Below are 14,202 nucleotides of genomic sequence, written 5' to 3'. Positions count from 1 at the left end.
AGTTACATAAGATTCAGTCAGTGTATGGCGAGAGGTTTCAAGCTGCCTCCCAGAAGTCTGAGGTCTTATCCAGAAAGCCTGAATGCTATTTAACAATTCCTTTAATAGTTTTGAACAGAAGATCTTAAGTATGTCATGTTCTTACCTTTTGTGATGGTTTGGACTTGGCTCCCTGCCAAATGCCCAACCCCCCAGTAATAGCCCCTCTCTTCCCCCCTTTCTACTTCCCCCAGGGGCAAAGGAAAAAAACTATGCAAATTGAAGAACCCGAAAACCAAGCTAGTTATATAAAAAATATATTTTATGTATATTACAGTTAAGATGCTGTGTACACAGCAAACAGGAATCCAAACACCCCCCGAAGGGATAGGGAAAGGGGAAAAAGGAACAAAAGGAAACAAAAAGGGACACCGAATAGATATGCACAATCAAACCCGAGAACCAGTAAAATAACTAGTAAAACAAATCTCACCACATCCCTTAGAAAGCAGGATTGGCAGACACGGCCAACACTCTCCAAGGTTCCACATAGCAGGTCAGTGGATGCTGCAGCCTCAGCCTTAGATAAGCGAGACCAACGCAGGGACCCACTGTTCCCGAACTCCGGCAGAAGAGAAGAGAAACGAAGGCCGCTCCTCCCCTCTTATTTATACCACGATTTACATAAAAATTGTATGGAATACTGGGAACACTGCCCCTTCCTTGGTTACAAACTGGTAACCAGGGAAGGCCTAGATTAAAACCACCACACCTTTTGGTGCAAATACCCTGGTTCTCAGCGTGGGTACAGAGATGGAAACTCCCTGTGCATTCAGACTACCTAATCGGGTAGTGCCCTGATTAGCATGTGTAGTTAATGGCGTGGGGTGTGTAGATGTCAGTGTCTTCAGACAGGTGCTGTTTCCTTCTTTCCAGAGCACAGGAAACGTGCACGTACTCTCGAAGGCCTGCACACTGTGATCCGTGTCTGAGAAATGTTTCCTGAAGGTGCAGAATAAAATTAACATCTAAGCATCACGCTCCGTTGGTATAAACCATCTAACAGCAGTAGAAGCAGCAGCCTCAGATGAAAGCATGTTATCCTGCCTACTGTGATTGCAATAAGGGTCTCTTGAAACGCGCTCAGACGTTTTTCTCTCCTCTTGCAGCCCGTGTGTCACCAGGGTGATTCAGATCGAGCCCCAGGCGTACGCGGAGAACGACAACGCGTGCTACAGCCCCCCTCCCCCGTACAGCAGCCACAGCTTTGCCCACGAGACCCAGATCACGATGCAGTCCACGGTGCAGCTGCGCACGGAGTACGATCCCCACACGCAGGTGTACTACACCACGGCAGAGCCCCGCTCGGAGATCTCCGTGCAGCCCGTCACCGTCACGCAGGAGAACCTGAGCTGCCAGAGCCCGGACAGCACCAGCTCGACGAGGGATTTGCTCTCCCAATTCTCAGACTCCGGCGTGCATTGCCTTGAGCCCCCCTGTACCAAGTGGACGCTCTCGTCCTTTGCAGAAAAGCATTATGCTCCATTCCTCCTGAAACCAAAAGCTAAGGTAATCAGGGAACTGTTCACCTGTTCCTCAGGCACTGCCTTCTGGCCTTGCCCAGTTATCCTGGCAGTGGTATTAAATATAAGGAATAAATACAATTCCTGCGGAATAACAGTTCTTAATAATTTTACAGCTGATTTCTTACTTTAAAAGTTCTCTCTTGCAAGTGCTGTAGAGACATCCTTTTTGAATTTAGGTTATGAGTGAGAGTTTTGGTGTCTTTTAGTAATAGAAGCTTGTGAATAGGGAAATTAAAGCCACTTTTAAACTTTACTGCAGAATATAAATTTCTCATCCACGATTCAGAGCCCCTTCAGTGAAGCTCAGATTAGCTTAGTCTTGTAGTATGTATGTGTAAGGAGAAAAAAAAAGGATAGAAGAAAGAAAAGCTTGAAAGTAGACTGATGGATGTGAATTTTGAACCTGGCTTTGTAGTGTGACGGTATGAATTGTTAGTTCCTTCAGAAACCTGAAACAAAAACCATTTCCATTTTCTGTTGCAGATTGTGGTTATTTTTCTTTTTCTGGGTTTACTTGGGCTCAGCCTTTACGGAACTACCCGGGTGAGAGATGGACTAGATCTCACAGACATTGTGCCACGGGAAACACGGGAATATGACTTTATTGCTGCACAGTTCAAGTACTTTTCGTTCTACAACATGTATATTGTGACACAGAAGGCGGACTATCCAAATGTCCAGCACTTACTTTACGAGCTTCACAGAAGTTTCAGCAACGTGACGTATGTTTTGTTGGAAGAGGACAGGCAGCTTCCCAAAATGTGGTTGCACTACTTTCGAGACTGGCTGCAAGGTAAGGGAGCGTTACACAAACTAACTTTTCTTAATTGGGCAGAAGTAAGTGTTGCTGGCACCGGTGTTCCTGCCTTCTTCAAACAGGGTCACGCAGTCAAAGGCTGCGAGCAGGATAAGGGTGCCTGGGTGCTGCTCAGAAATCACACGGGGACTTGCTGGTTCTCCAGCAGGTCACTTAAACACAGAGAATTTATGTTTACTCCTAGCAAGACAGTTTTGAAGCTTTAAGTGGTTATATCCATGCCCAGGCATTTCTAAGCAGCTAATGAGGAGTTCTGCATTATAATTAATGGCCAAATATGGCCCACGGTCTTGGGTAAATAAATGTTTGCTGAGTGTTTTCAAAACAGTAAATGAAAAGTCCCGGTCCAGTGATATATTCTGACACAGGCTTAACTTTCAGCTCTTGAGTGATCCTGTTGGCTTCATCTGGGACTGCTGGCACGAAGACAATTCAGCATGGCTTATGTGTTTTACTGGATTGGAAACTTACCACGTATTCTAGATTTCCAGTTGAGCATCCTTACTCTTTCTGCTGCGCTGCTTTTTCTGTGCTGAAGAGTTTTGTATCTAAAATAAATAGTACTGTTACATCTTAGGAAATTTAACAGTAAACATACCCTGCCAAGGAGCACTTCCCCCTTACTTCTGTCTTTCTATTGGGAGAATCTTCAGGAAGCTTTTCCTAACAGAAACATAAATTGTCCTGCCCTAGTAAGGCTGTAGATTTTAACCTTAAGTGTGCACAGGTGACCAGTGCAGCCAGTGATTCTTAGAGAACATGCAGGTAACATAGGGGTATTTTATTTCTTCTGGAAATAAGTCGGGCAATATTAGGAAAGCAGATGCATCTTAGTGGTAGATCTATACAAAATGAGTAAGTTTTCTGTGTGTTTAATGCATTGATAAATAATGCAAAGCAGTGTTTTGGCTCTCAGCTTTGGGGTTTTTTTAATGGTTTTTAAATATATTGGATCGATTCATTACAGTCTACTTACGGGAAGCTTGATTTAAAATATTTTGCTCATGTAAGCATATTGAGCTGTAAGGGAAGGCATTACTGGCAGGAAGAAAATTCAGCATAGCTCAGATGTTTTGCTGAATTGGAACCTCAGTATACTTTCTAGATTTCTAAGCAATCATCTTTCTACATGCTTTCCCAGATTCTCTTAAACCTCTGCTGTTTGTTTCTTTTGTGGGTGTTTTTTGTTGCTGTTCCAAAACAGTAGGAAAAAAAACCGTGTCTGGTGTGTCCCTCCTTTCACTTTCCCCCCCTTCCTACGAGGGAGGTGGAAATCTGAGATCGTGTTCAGGAAGCTTTATTAGTGCTCAACCTCAGCCCAGTCTGCCAGCGATAAAGTTGGGAAGAGGTGCCCTTGGATCCGCTCCCTTGCAGGCGGCTCCAGGCGGAGTGCTGGAGGCTGGCCCACTTGGGGCTGCTCCCAGGAGCGCTCACGCTCCCAGTGCTCCTCTCTCAGGTGCACCACATCCTTCCCCTCGCCACTTCCACTTGGGGTGCCTCCCTGTCCCTTCCTAATCAGCCGCTCAGGGCTGTGTGGCCTCGGTGCAGAGCCAGGGGCCTGGGCACCGCCTGCTCCGTGGGATCTCCGTGCTCCTTCCCAGAGCTGCTCTCCTCCTAGGGGAGTTCCTGTTCTGTGCCTGGTTCAGCACATAGCTCCTCTTCCCATTCCAGCCCGCATTGGCCTGCCTGTCCTCATTTGTCCTCTTCTTCTGCTCCGCTGGAGGAGCTGTGAGAATTCCTGGTACCCTGAGCGGACTGATGGGCTGCATGGAGCTGAAAACCTATGGAGGAATGGTCAAGGAGAATCCAGGAAGCGGCCGCTTGCTGTGGTCCCAGTGGGCATGCCAGCCCTGTGATGGGTGGTGCATTGCTTTGCCCATTGATTACCCGCAGTTTTAATCATTTTTATTATTATTATTTAACGTTTAGGTCTGTATCCTTACTCTTCTTACTCACCTTCCCTGAAAGGGACACAATTAGTACAGCCCTGTTGCTTCATAAAGTCGCAGGCTCTCTTCACACAGTGTGATACTGCAGTCACAAATCTGTAAAGGAGGACTCTGAGACGTGTCACTATTAAGAAGTTGTGTTTTCAGGGGGTACAGGGCGTTGGTGTAACAGGGGGGAGCTAAACCGTTATACTAAAAGCTGCCACACTTGTCAAAGCTGGAGAATTCCCTCAGGGTGCAGGCAGTAAGAGCCTGAATAATACCTGATTTGTCACCTACTGTGGCTGGTGGAATTCACAGACAGGGTTGTGTTTTAGGCTGGGTTCAGGGAGGATCCTCAGCGAGGTGGAACAGTTCTGCTGGTATATTTTTGTGTGCTGCAGGGACGGGATAATCGAAGTAGGGACAGCTTTGAACTGCATGGCTGGTTCCTGCCAACCTGACTGTGAATTTAGTGCTGGAGGTTAATGGCTCAAGATGGCCTTCTGACACTAACACATTTGTCCAGCAGAGTGAGGGAAGCAACACACGAACAAAGGCATTTTTTTATCAAGAAGGTGTCCTTGGTCTTAGCCAGACATTTTGCCTCATTTAATAGCAGTGGAGTGCTTTCTGCCTAATATATTTCTCTTTTCAGAGGTCCCCTTGTATTTTTGTTTTCTAGTATCACGTTATGTTAGCATATTTTCTGTTACTGAAAAATCTGTTACTGAAGAAAAGTTAACAGTAATTACTCATTTTAACTGTAAATGTTAACGTTATTTTTGTAAGTGACTGAATGTAAATTAGGGAGCTTGAATTCCCTGGTGGCTTCTAATTAGGCATGTTTTTGCAAAGGGAAATCTTATCTGGCGTTTTGTGGTGGCAGCTGTTCACATGAGTCAGTAGGAATTCCTTCCTCACCTCACCCCCATTCCTGCATCCCACATAATTTTGGATGTTGTCACTTCGGAAGCATTAAGCAAAAGTGACTGCTGATGTGAAAAAATCCCGTACATGAGATTTTTTAAATTCCCTCAGCTTTTTATAACTTTTCCGCAGAAAGAGGTCAACAGGATGCTTTTATCTTTATGCCCAGAAACATTTAATTAATCTCGTTTATGAAAGATTACACGTCTTTTGAAATAATTGACATGAACATGTTCGCTTTGAGGGCAGCAACTCTACTACTGCTTTCGAAGTGTAAAGGGAAATTTTAATTATTGACGGTTTGAAATCCTCTAGAAGTTAAGCACAACTGATAGTAGTTCATGGATATTCTTTCTGTAGACTCTTTTGCAGCCACAAACCGGTACTGTCACGTGCCGATGGATTTATTTGTTACTGTGTATGTGGGGAGGGATGTTTGTCTGAAAGCTCTGCCCTGACACGCGATCGTAGCAGTTTGTGTGCTCCTCCTGCTGAAGGGAGCCGTTTTTACTGGAAGTGAAGCTGTTCTTAGGTGGTCTCCTTTTTTTCAACGTGCTTTTTTTGACAGCCTTCTCTTAACTTCCCAAAGCTGTCTTTGATGTGCCTGGTGCAATAGCACAAATACTCTTGTCTGACCGCTTTCTGAGACACTGACAAGGAGCTGGACTTGGCATGGGAGAGATGTACTGGTATTTTTGCATGTCCTAAACAGTGCTTCCCCTCTCTGAGGGTGCCATCAAACCACGCTTCTCTTAAAGGGGACCCCAAAGTCCTTTGGTGATGCCATAAAACCCGATGGCAAATCGTCCCCCTCCTGGGTGGGAGCTGCAGGGCTGCACGCAGGGATCTGGCAGGCTGCCTTCCCTGCTTGGTGCTCAGCCCGCTGGGTTCCCATGGTGTGACAGGATTCCACGGGAGGCGTTTGTAAGGGAGAAGGGGATGAGTTTGAGAGCAGGGAGCGGGCGCTCTGCCCCACAGGCCGTGTGGGACGGGTGCATTTTCCCGTATCTCAGTACAGCTGTAGCTAACCTATCCAGCCTGCAGTGATGGTTTTCATTAGGGCTCCTCAGCCCAGCTGCGAGGTGGGTCGGTGATTTCCTCCACCACCACTCTCCCAGCCTTTTTCTTCCCTTCCCTGGACATGCGGTTTGTCATCTGCTTGCACAGAGCCTCCTTGTACTGGGCTGTGGCTTCCTGTACTAAATCTGATCCGAATTTCTGCTGTGAGGTATTGAAGGGTGGCAAGGAGGAAAATAACAGTTGAGAGTGAATAGGTGTTGGCTGTGATCTTTACATGTGCTGGCAGCAGATCCCATGACTTGTATTAGCTGCACAAGTTGAACAGATGGAACAAATTGACAAAATCGTGTTCGCTCATGCTGTGCTTGAGGAGCAGCTGAGTTGCTGTTTGAAGTTGAGAGTTTGAGTGTGTTTTTTTTCCCCCCTTGTAGTGGAATTTCTGGTTATAGCATAGAAGCTATTGCCTCAGTGCTCTGCAGTAGCCCAAAACAGTTAATGAGAGCGGTGTGTGTCCTTCTCTGTGGCTCAGTGCACTCAGCCAGGGTTTTTGTGAGGCAGAGGGGAGTAAGAGGAGTGTTTCCCTTCTAGGTAACAGTCTAAATGTCTCCTCTGGTTTTAAGGTGGTGAAGTTGGATGAGGGCTGAGCTCAGCCCTTTTCTGTTCTGGCACCACCCAGGTCAGGGCAAGACTTCAGCTTTGTTCTGAGTAGTGTGTATGAAAGGGGTGATAAATGCAAATATGCGTATGTTTTGAGTGTGACGATTCTGGAATTGCGGTTCACGAGAAAAAGGAATTTTTGTTCTAGATAAGTTTTAACTCTTTCTCATGCACTTCTCCAAGCAGAGTGCTTGGAGGAGATGTCCAGTTTGCCTTGAGGAGAAGCTGTTTGCAGGGCACAGTACGTCTGCCACTTGCCTGCTTAGCTTCACTGGTCTGCACAACATAGGGAGACTTCTGGGGCTTCTCCCTTGCGTTTTCTTTCTTCCCCTGCCTTTCTTTGGGCAAAATATTGAACACGGAACTGGTAGTTTTACCTTCCCACACACTGGCAATGAATGAGGAGCCCCAAACGTAGGAGGCAGCAGGTGCATAATTTTCATCCTGATCCAACTATGAAAAAGGCATTATTCTTTCTCCTTCTGAAATTTGTAAGAGTGATTACTTACGTGCTTGTTCTGTCTTCCCTTTGCCTCCCTTAACTCTTCAGGACTTCAGGATGCATTTGACAGCGACTGGGAAACTGGGAAGATCACCTACAACAACTATAAAAACGGATCTGATGACGCTGTTTTGGCTTACAAACTCTTGGTGCAAACAGGCAACCGTGCAAAACCCATTGACATCAGCCAGGTAGTGTATCAGAGTTCGTGCTGGTTTACACAGCAATGCACAAGCCATCAGGAGTGAGGGGAGGTGCATGGAGCTTGTCCTGGGTCCTTTTTTCCAGCCCAAAGAGCTGAATGCCTGAGCTACAGCTTACTTGCATGACCTCACTGACTTTTCTGAAGCCGCTTGTTAACTGCAGTCTGGCCTGTGTTGCAAAGTGTTCAAGATCAACGTGGGGAATGCCAGTCCTTGATTATTCCTGGTTGGGGTGCATTCAGTGCTGCTCCTGTGTCGGACACACTCAGTTTCCATTGAAATTGTTGTGAAAAATGCTTCTCTGCATCTGTAGGTGGGTGGAGTCCAGTCCTAGGCCAGACTTTGCCATTATTTGGTTTGTTCCTACTGATTTATGCAAAACATAATGTTTAAAAAAATGATGTTGATGAATGGTGGAGGAGGGAGGCTGAAACCATTACGTGCAGTATCATATTCTTGGACCATCATCACTAAATACATCTACACTGCTGCAGAACTAAAAATGGCAGTTGTTAGAGCTGCCTAAATAGAACGTGCCTGAGCTTACCCCAGCACATGACTGCATTTGTGGTAGCCATTGGTAGGTGGAAATATCTATTAGATTTCAAACCTCAAAGAAGAAATTCTGCAGTAACGTAGCTTCTCCTCTCTGAGAGTCACCAGTGACTCGCTGTGCTTTCAGGCAGAAAAACAGTCTTTCTAGTGAGCTTCTTGGCAGTTCTGCTTATTGTCTCTCTTTTTTGTCCCTGGCATTAGAGGCGACAGATTTACAGAGTACATTGTTCAAAGTTACTATGGTGTGTGAAACACACTGCTGTATAGCAACATGCTGTCAGCTCTGAATGGAGCCTCAGCTATGAATTAGGCAAAGTGAGTGAGTTGAAGAGAAAACCTTCAGTGAGATTTTGTTCAGCAGAGTGTACCAGGTACGCTGTGGAACAAATGCAATTGGACTGCAGCTGCTGATATAATTTCCTGTGCCTGGGAGGGAGAAAAGTGTGGTGCACCCACAGGGGCTGAGCGCTGTACTGTGCAGTTCCAGAGACAGCTTGAAGACATACAGTTGTTGCATATCCTGTGGACTAATTGAATCCAGATCCTTGGAATCCAACTTTTTTTTTTTTTTTTTTTTTTACTGCTGTCACTGTTGTTTTTCATTTCATTAAAAAGACCTGGAACTGGAGCTGAGCCAGAATTTTAAATAAACAAAACAAAACCCGCCAGTAATACTCTTCACCCACAGAGTCCTCTGTCAGAGCTCTAGCTGTGCAGGATTTGGCTAACAGAACCCTGGGAGTGTACCACTGCTGTTTACCCCACGGATGTATCTGCCCACAGTGACCCAAGTAACACAGGGCACTCGTCTGCTTTCATGATGCTGGGCATTTTCTGAATACATAGGTCATAGGAGGCAAGTGTTAGCAAAATTTATACAGATGTTGTTTTATTTTTATAGCTCTCCTCCATTTACTGGGTGGCATTTCCTTCAGTGTTAACAACAGAGGTTAACTGCACACAGACATGTATAGGGACTCTTGCCAGGTTTTCTTTCCATGTCTTTAAATATGTTTCTTCAACTTGGTTGTTTTTCGCTCTTGGCTGCAGTCTTCCAGAATTTGGATTTAATTGATTTAGTCTATTCTGGAACCATCTGCTGATTTAGTGGTTATTGTAAATATTATATGAGTACTAATTTATAAATCAGCCACTGTTACTGTATTTTTTTATTTATTTTTTTAGATTTTATTGTCAAACAATAGTTTACTGATAAGTCATCTCAAGTGAAGATTTCTATTCTTTTGCCTCCTATAAGGCAAGAGAACACAAATCTTCACTTGAGATGACTTATCAGTTGAAAGCATTACGGCAAATCCCCCGAAAGCAAAAACTCCTCCTGAAAGGCTTCCAACTTTTTTTTTCCGCAGTTGACCAAGCAGCGTCTGGTGGACGCGGACGGAATCATTAACCCGAGCGCCTTCTACATCTACCTGACAGCCTGGGTCAGCAACGACCCCGTGGCCTACGCTGCCTCGCAGGCCAACATCCGCCCGCACTGCCCCGAGTGGGTGCACGACAAGGCAGACTACATGCCAGAGACACGGCTGAGGAGTGAGTGCCACTTCATCTCTGTGTCCCCACCAGCAGCCCAGCCTTGGCTGGTGCTGCTGCGGGGCTGGGGGAGCCTGAGCAGGACAACGCCCCGTGTTACTCTGTGGTCTCTTAGGGGATCCAAGCACAGGGTTTTATCGTGTTGCAAAAATGCTCTAAAATCTTACAGCGAACGTTGCTTTTTTTTTTTTTTTTTTGGTGTCACCTGATAAGTTCTGTCAGTGAGAGAGGCCTGGAGTAGTGTGCGTGAAACTCCCGCCGAAGCAATTCTGAAATTCCATCCCTGGGATTCTGTCATGTTTTGTCCTCAGTTCTTAATACCTTTTTTATCAAGGTAACTCACATGCTGAGCTACCAGCACTGATACGGTTCGAGGGCTCCTAAATTAGGGGAGGAGCCCCACTGCAGGTCGCTCAGTGTGTTCCTGAGCACCAGCGCTGGTTTGCACTGCTTTGCCTCAGCCTTCAGTTTGCTGGGAGGATTTGCTGGTTGGACACCGGTGGGGACAGGGAGAGGCACACAGGGGACAACTTGGAAATGAGGTTGGGCAACCAGCTGGCCATGCTTCAGCGTACCCAAACCCTGGAGCTCTATGGCAGCCAGCCAAGTCTTGTCTTAATGAAAATTTATAGTTGAGATTATAATAGGGCAAATCATGTTTAGCAAGTCAGCTGAGTGACCCTGCGGGGTCTGGAACACACAACGACAGTAACCAAATGCTTGTTGTAGAAGTGGGTTTTTTTTATTTGTCACAGAGTAGACTTGGCGTTACACTCAAAAAAAGTACGGAGAGTGTTGGTGTATCAGATTATTATAGGATAAAAAGTTACGGTTTTTTTCAGTAAAGCATTACTTTTATGTTAGTTTTTTTCCTCCAGTAATTTCCATCAGTAACAGAACACAGATTTCCTAATCTGACTTTCAAAATATTCAGTGGAAATCTTAAAAACAGCTTGATCAAGCCTGATTTTTCTCAGGTTTTGTGTCAGTGGACCTCAGTTAATCTCGGGGAAATGACCTTTGATTTCAAAGCAACAGCATTGCTCCTCATAAAAGAGGAGCATTTGGATGAAATGTTTAAATGGTCTGCTTGATATTGCAGTTAGAGATTTTTGGCCAGGTGTTCAGTAAAAACCACTGTAACAGTAATGAGGATTAAATACATGTATTGAAAGATACCTGTTAAATTATATAGAATAGTCTGGGGGCTTGATATAGGCTGTATTCATGCCATTGCACTGCATGATAAAATACAGTAACCTCATGTACTGCTTCCGGTTTCAGTTTTTTGGGGGAGTTTTAAAAATGCCATTCGTTCCAAAGAAGTAAAATTTAAATTCACCACCTTTAATTAAGCCTTTTGCTGTGGAGAATAAAGTGTTTTATTAACCACGCTCTCTGCGTACCTTCCTCTTCCCAAATGCACGTTTTAAGGCCGCTGTCACTTTCTGTCATTTCTCCAGTTCCAGCAGCTGAGCCCATAGAGTACGCTCAGTTTCCTTTCTACCTCAATGGACTGCGTGAAACTTCTGACTTTGTGGAGGCGATTGAGAAAGTGAGAGCGATCTGCAGTAACTACACCAGCCTGGGGATCGCCAGCTACCCGAATGGTTACCCCTTTCTCTTCTGGGAGCAGTACATTGGCCTTCGTCACTGGCTCCTCTTATCCATTAGCGTGGTTTTGGCTTGCACGTTTCTGGTGTGTGCCCTCTTCCTCCTAAACCCCTGGACAGCTGGGATCATTGTAAGTTTATTATAAGGGTCTTTGTTGAAGTCGAATTCCTTTCAGCATAGCTCTTGCTGTAGTCGGGAAGGTTTTGTTTATGTCTGGGCTTCTGGTGGAGTATGTGTATTGCATCATTCATTATATATTTATCCAACTTGAGGGGGTAGGGTTCATGCTAAAGGTATAAACCTTAATAACCCTAATCTTCTGGCCACCTTTTTTTGCAACTTCAGAGGTTTCTTAGAAAGGTACGTAAACTTTTACCCTTGCCCCAAATGCACGCTAACATAAGAAACAGAGACACAGAGGAAAATTAGGAGCGTAATTTCTGATTCTATATTCCCTCTCCCCTTTTGTCAGACATAGTTATTTTTCGAGGCAGTTGCTTGTGACTAACTTGCCCGTAAATTTTCTCACTGATTTCTGAATGCAGCCTTTCTGGAAAAAACTGAAATGGTTGTGTTGTACAGTACGTACTGTGGAAAGAGCGTAACTGAGCTATCACAGGAGAGGGAGCATAAAATTGCAAACTGAGGAGAATACCCCTCTATGCCTTCTGCAAGGCACCCTAAGCCTCTCAGTAAACATTCAAGTTAAATTGAATGATGATGTTCCTGTGTTTAAGTTCCATAAACTATCGTATGGTTTATAAAACGCCAGAAGTAGAAAAGCATAAAACAGTTACTAGTTTTTGTAATGTACATTTATATGACAGGTATGTTAAAAGGTAAATGTTTAGTCTAGAATATTTTTTTATAGCACTTAATCAAGCAATTTATGTTATTATGCATGATTCATTAACTTATAAAATCATTTATTGTAGTGCATACTTTTTTCCCTTGGAAAAGGCATTTCTTTTCAGAGTCCACCATTGCTTTTATAAGTATGTCTATCTTTTTTTTCCTGCTTGGCTTTAGCAACTTTTAAAGTTGATTCCCCAGATTTCCTCTCCTCCCTTTTCCTCTTTTTTTTTTTTTTAAAGGTAGATGAAAGAAAAATAAAAGCTTTCCTTTAGATTTGACTGTTCACTTTGTCCGTGTCAATCCCCCCCCAAATATCTTAAAATCTTAGAGCCCCTCTGTAACCTGAAACTTGTCAGCTGATTGTGGCATTCACTTTAAACCTACTGAAAAGTCATCCTCACTTATATTTGCAGTTATACAAAAAAGAGTTCAAATACAGGTAGTTGAAAGTTACCTTTTTCTGGAAGGACTGTCTGAGAGACAGATGAAAAAGAGAAAACGTATGTTTTTGAGGGGTATCCATGATAAGGAGGAGGAGATGGTTTTTCAGATCACTGAAAGGTTGTAACCATTATAGAACTGAGGCTCTATCAGTTATCTGTTTCTTAGGAGTGTAATTGAGACTGGCTCTTCAGCAGTTTATTGCCAGTGAGCAAAATGAAACAAGTAAGAGCAGCTTGTCCTTGGGAATGTAGCATGGCTTCGAGGGATATGTCTTACAGTCACCATGTTTGAAAAACCTTTCTCTTCCTTTGTCTGGAGTGTCATAAGTCACTAACAGATGTTTGAAATCCTCCAGGTGGTGGTGCTGGCTCTGATGACTGTGGAGCTGTTTGGCATGATGGGTCTAATTGGAATAAAGCTGAGTGCGGTGCCTGTGGTTATCCTGATTGCTTCTGTTGGCATCGGCGTGGAATTCACCGTCCACGTTGCTTTGGTAGGTAAAGTCAAGAGGCGTTTTAAAAAGCGTTTTAAAATGAAACGGTGGCAGTGTTCAGACCATAAGTCCTTGCTTGGTCTCCTGTCAGTGTCGTGGTTCTCAGAAGGAATCTGGTCACAGTTTTGTGTGCCCTTCTGTTTGTCGTGATGGAACAGAGTTGATCTTGATGAGGTAGTTCCTAACTACTGAGTCAGCCTCCCAGGAAATAAAGAGAGGATACATTACCTGTGATACCCACTTGTCTGATTGATGCAACTGTATAGACAAAACAGAGATCTTAAGTCACCTTACTTCAGTCCAGACTCTCGTGATCCTTGTCTGCAGCCTTACTGCTGTTGCCTCAGTGCTATGTACCTTTTTGTTCCCTTTTGCATGTAGATTCTATATCTTGTGAAAGAGAAGCCTTTCAAGGAGAGTTCCAAAATCAGATATAGTGTCATTTGATATTTCCTGACCACTAGAATGTGAATATATCTGGATTAATTTTCCATCTGTAAAACCTGCACCTTCTTTTTAGAAGTCATCAGCTACCAACAGTGGGCAGTCTGTAGGGAAACAGTTTAGTACTGTTTATCTGCTGGTGTAGATGATGTGCAGAATTAGGGCACACAAAATAGCAGGATGAAAAAAATAATTTTAAGAAAAAGAGGAAGTAATGTAATATTAAAGAGGAGGAATTGGATCCATGAAGTAATGACATCTTCATTTAACCTGCTGCCGTGGATGGTTAGGCTGTTGGAGATAAATGAGTTTGCTAGGACTTGGAATAGTACAAGAATTGTCCAAAAATGATGGTGTAGGAGAGGAAGGAAGAAATTACAGTTTCTTAGCATTGAAGATTTAAAAAAGGAAAACTGGAGTAAAAAGAGACAAAGCAGTTGTTTCTATGTGGGGAGTTTACTGCCGTAAACTAATGAAATGAAACTAATTTAATTTATAGGACTTTACAGGTCACCTGTGGCTGAAGCTAAAAATGCCAAGCAAACTGAAAATGGTGCTTTTCTCACACTGAAACTGAAGTCAAAGAGTTGGAAACATATAAACAATCAAATCAGTGTGGCA

At 44.1% G+C, this 14,202-nt stretch overlaps 1 protein-coding gene across 3 annotated transcripts in view; it reads left to right on the top strand.

Moving 5' to 3' along the window:
- PTCH1 (patched 1) overlaps window positions 1-14,202 on the top strand; it is a 66,670-nt gene that overhangs the window by 41,458 nt on the left and 11,010 nt on the right. For all 3 annotated transcript variants that reach the window (XR_003570685.1, XM_027879153.1, XM_027879154.1), the window contains exons 14-19: window positions 1,149-1,548; window positions 2,049-2,358; window positions 7,468-7,610; window positions 9,548-9,731; window positions 11,195-11,475; window positions 13,000-13,137. Coding sequence is in view for 2 of the 3 variants with exons in the window: in XM_027879153.1 (XP_027734954.1) it covers window positions 1,149-1,548; window positions 2,049-2,358; window positions 7,468-7,610; window positions 9,548-9,731; window positions 11,195-11,475; window positions 13,000-13,137 (1,456 nt within the window). In the remaining variant the exon portion in view is untranslated. The remainder of the gene's footprint in view (window positions 1-1,148; window positions 1,549-2,048; window positions 2,359-7,467; window positions 7,611-9,547; window positions 9,732-11,194; window positions 11,476-12,999; window positions 13,138-14,202) is intronic.

The sequence above is a fragment of the Empidonax traillii genome, unplaced genomic scaffold (genome assembly GCF_003031625.1).
Source record: "Empidonax traillii isolate 1590-97213 ecotype Southwest subspecies unplaced genomic scaffold, ASM303162v1 scaffold51:size1492887, whole genome shotgun sequence".
NCBI classification, from domain to species: Eukaryota; Metazoa; Chordata; class Aves; order Passeriformes; family Tyrannidae; genus Empidonax; species Empidonax traillii.
The sequence above is the reverse complement of the archived record's forward strand: the minus strand, read 5'-3'. Positions and strand labels throughout refer to the sequence as shown.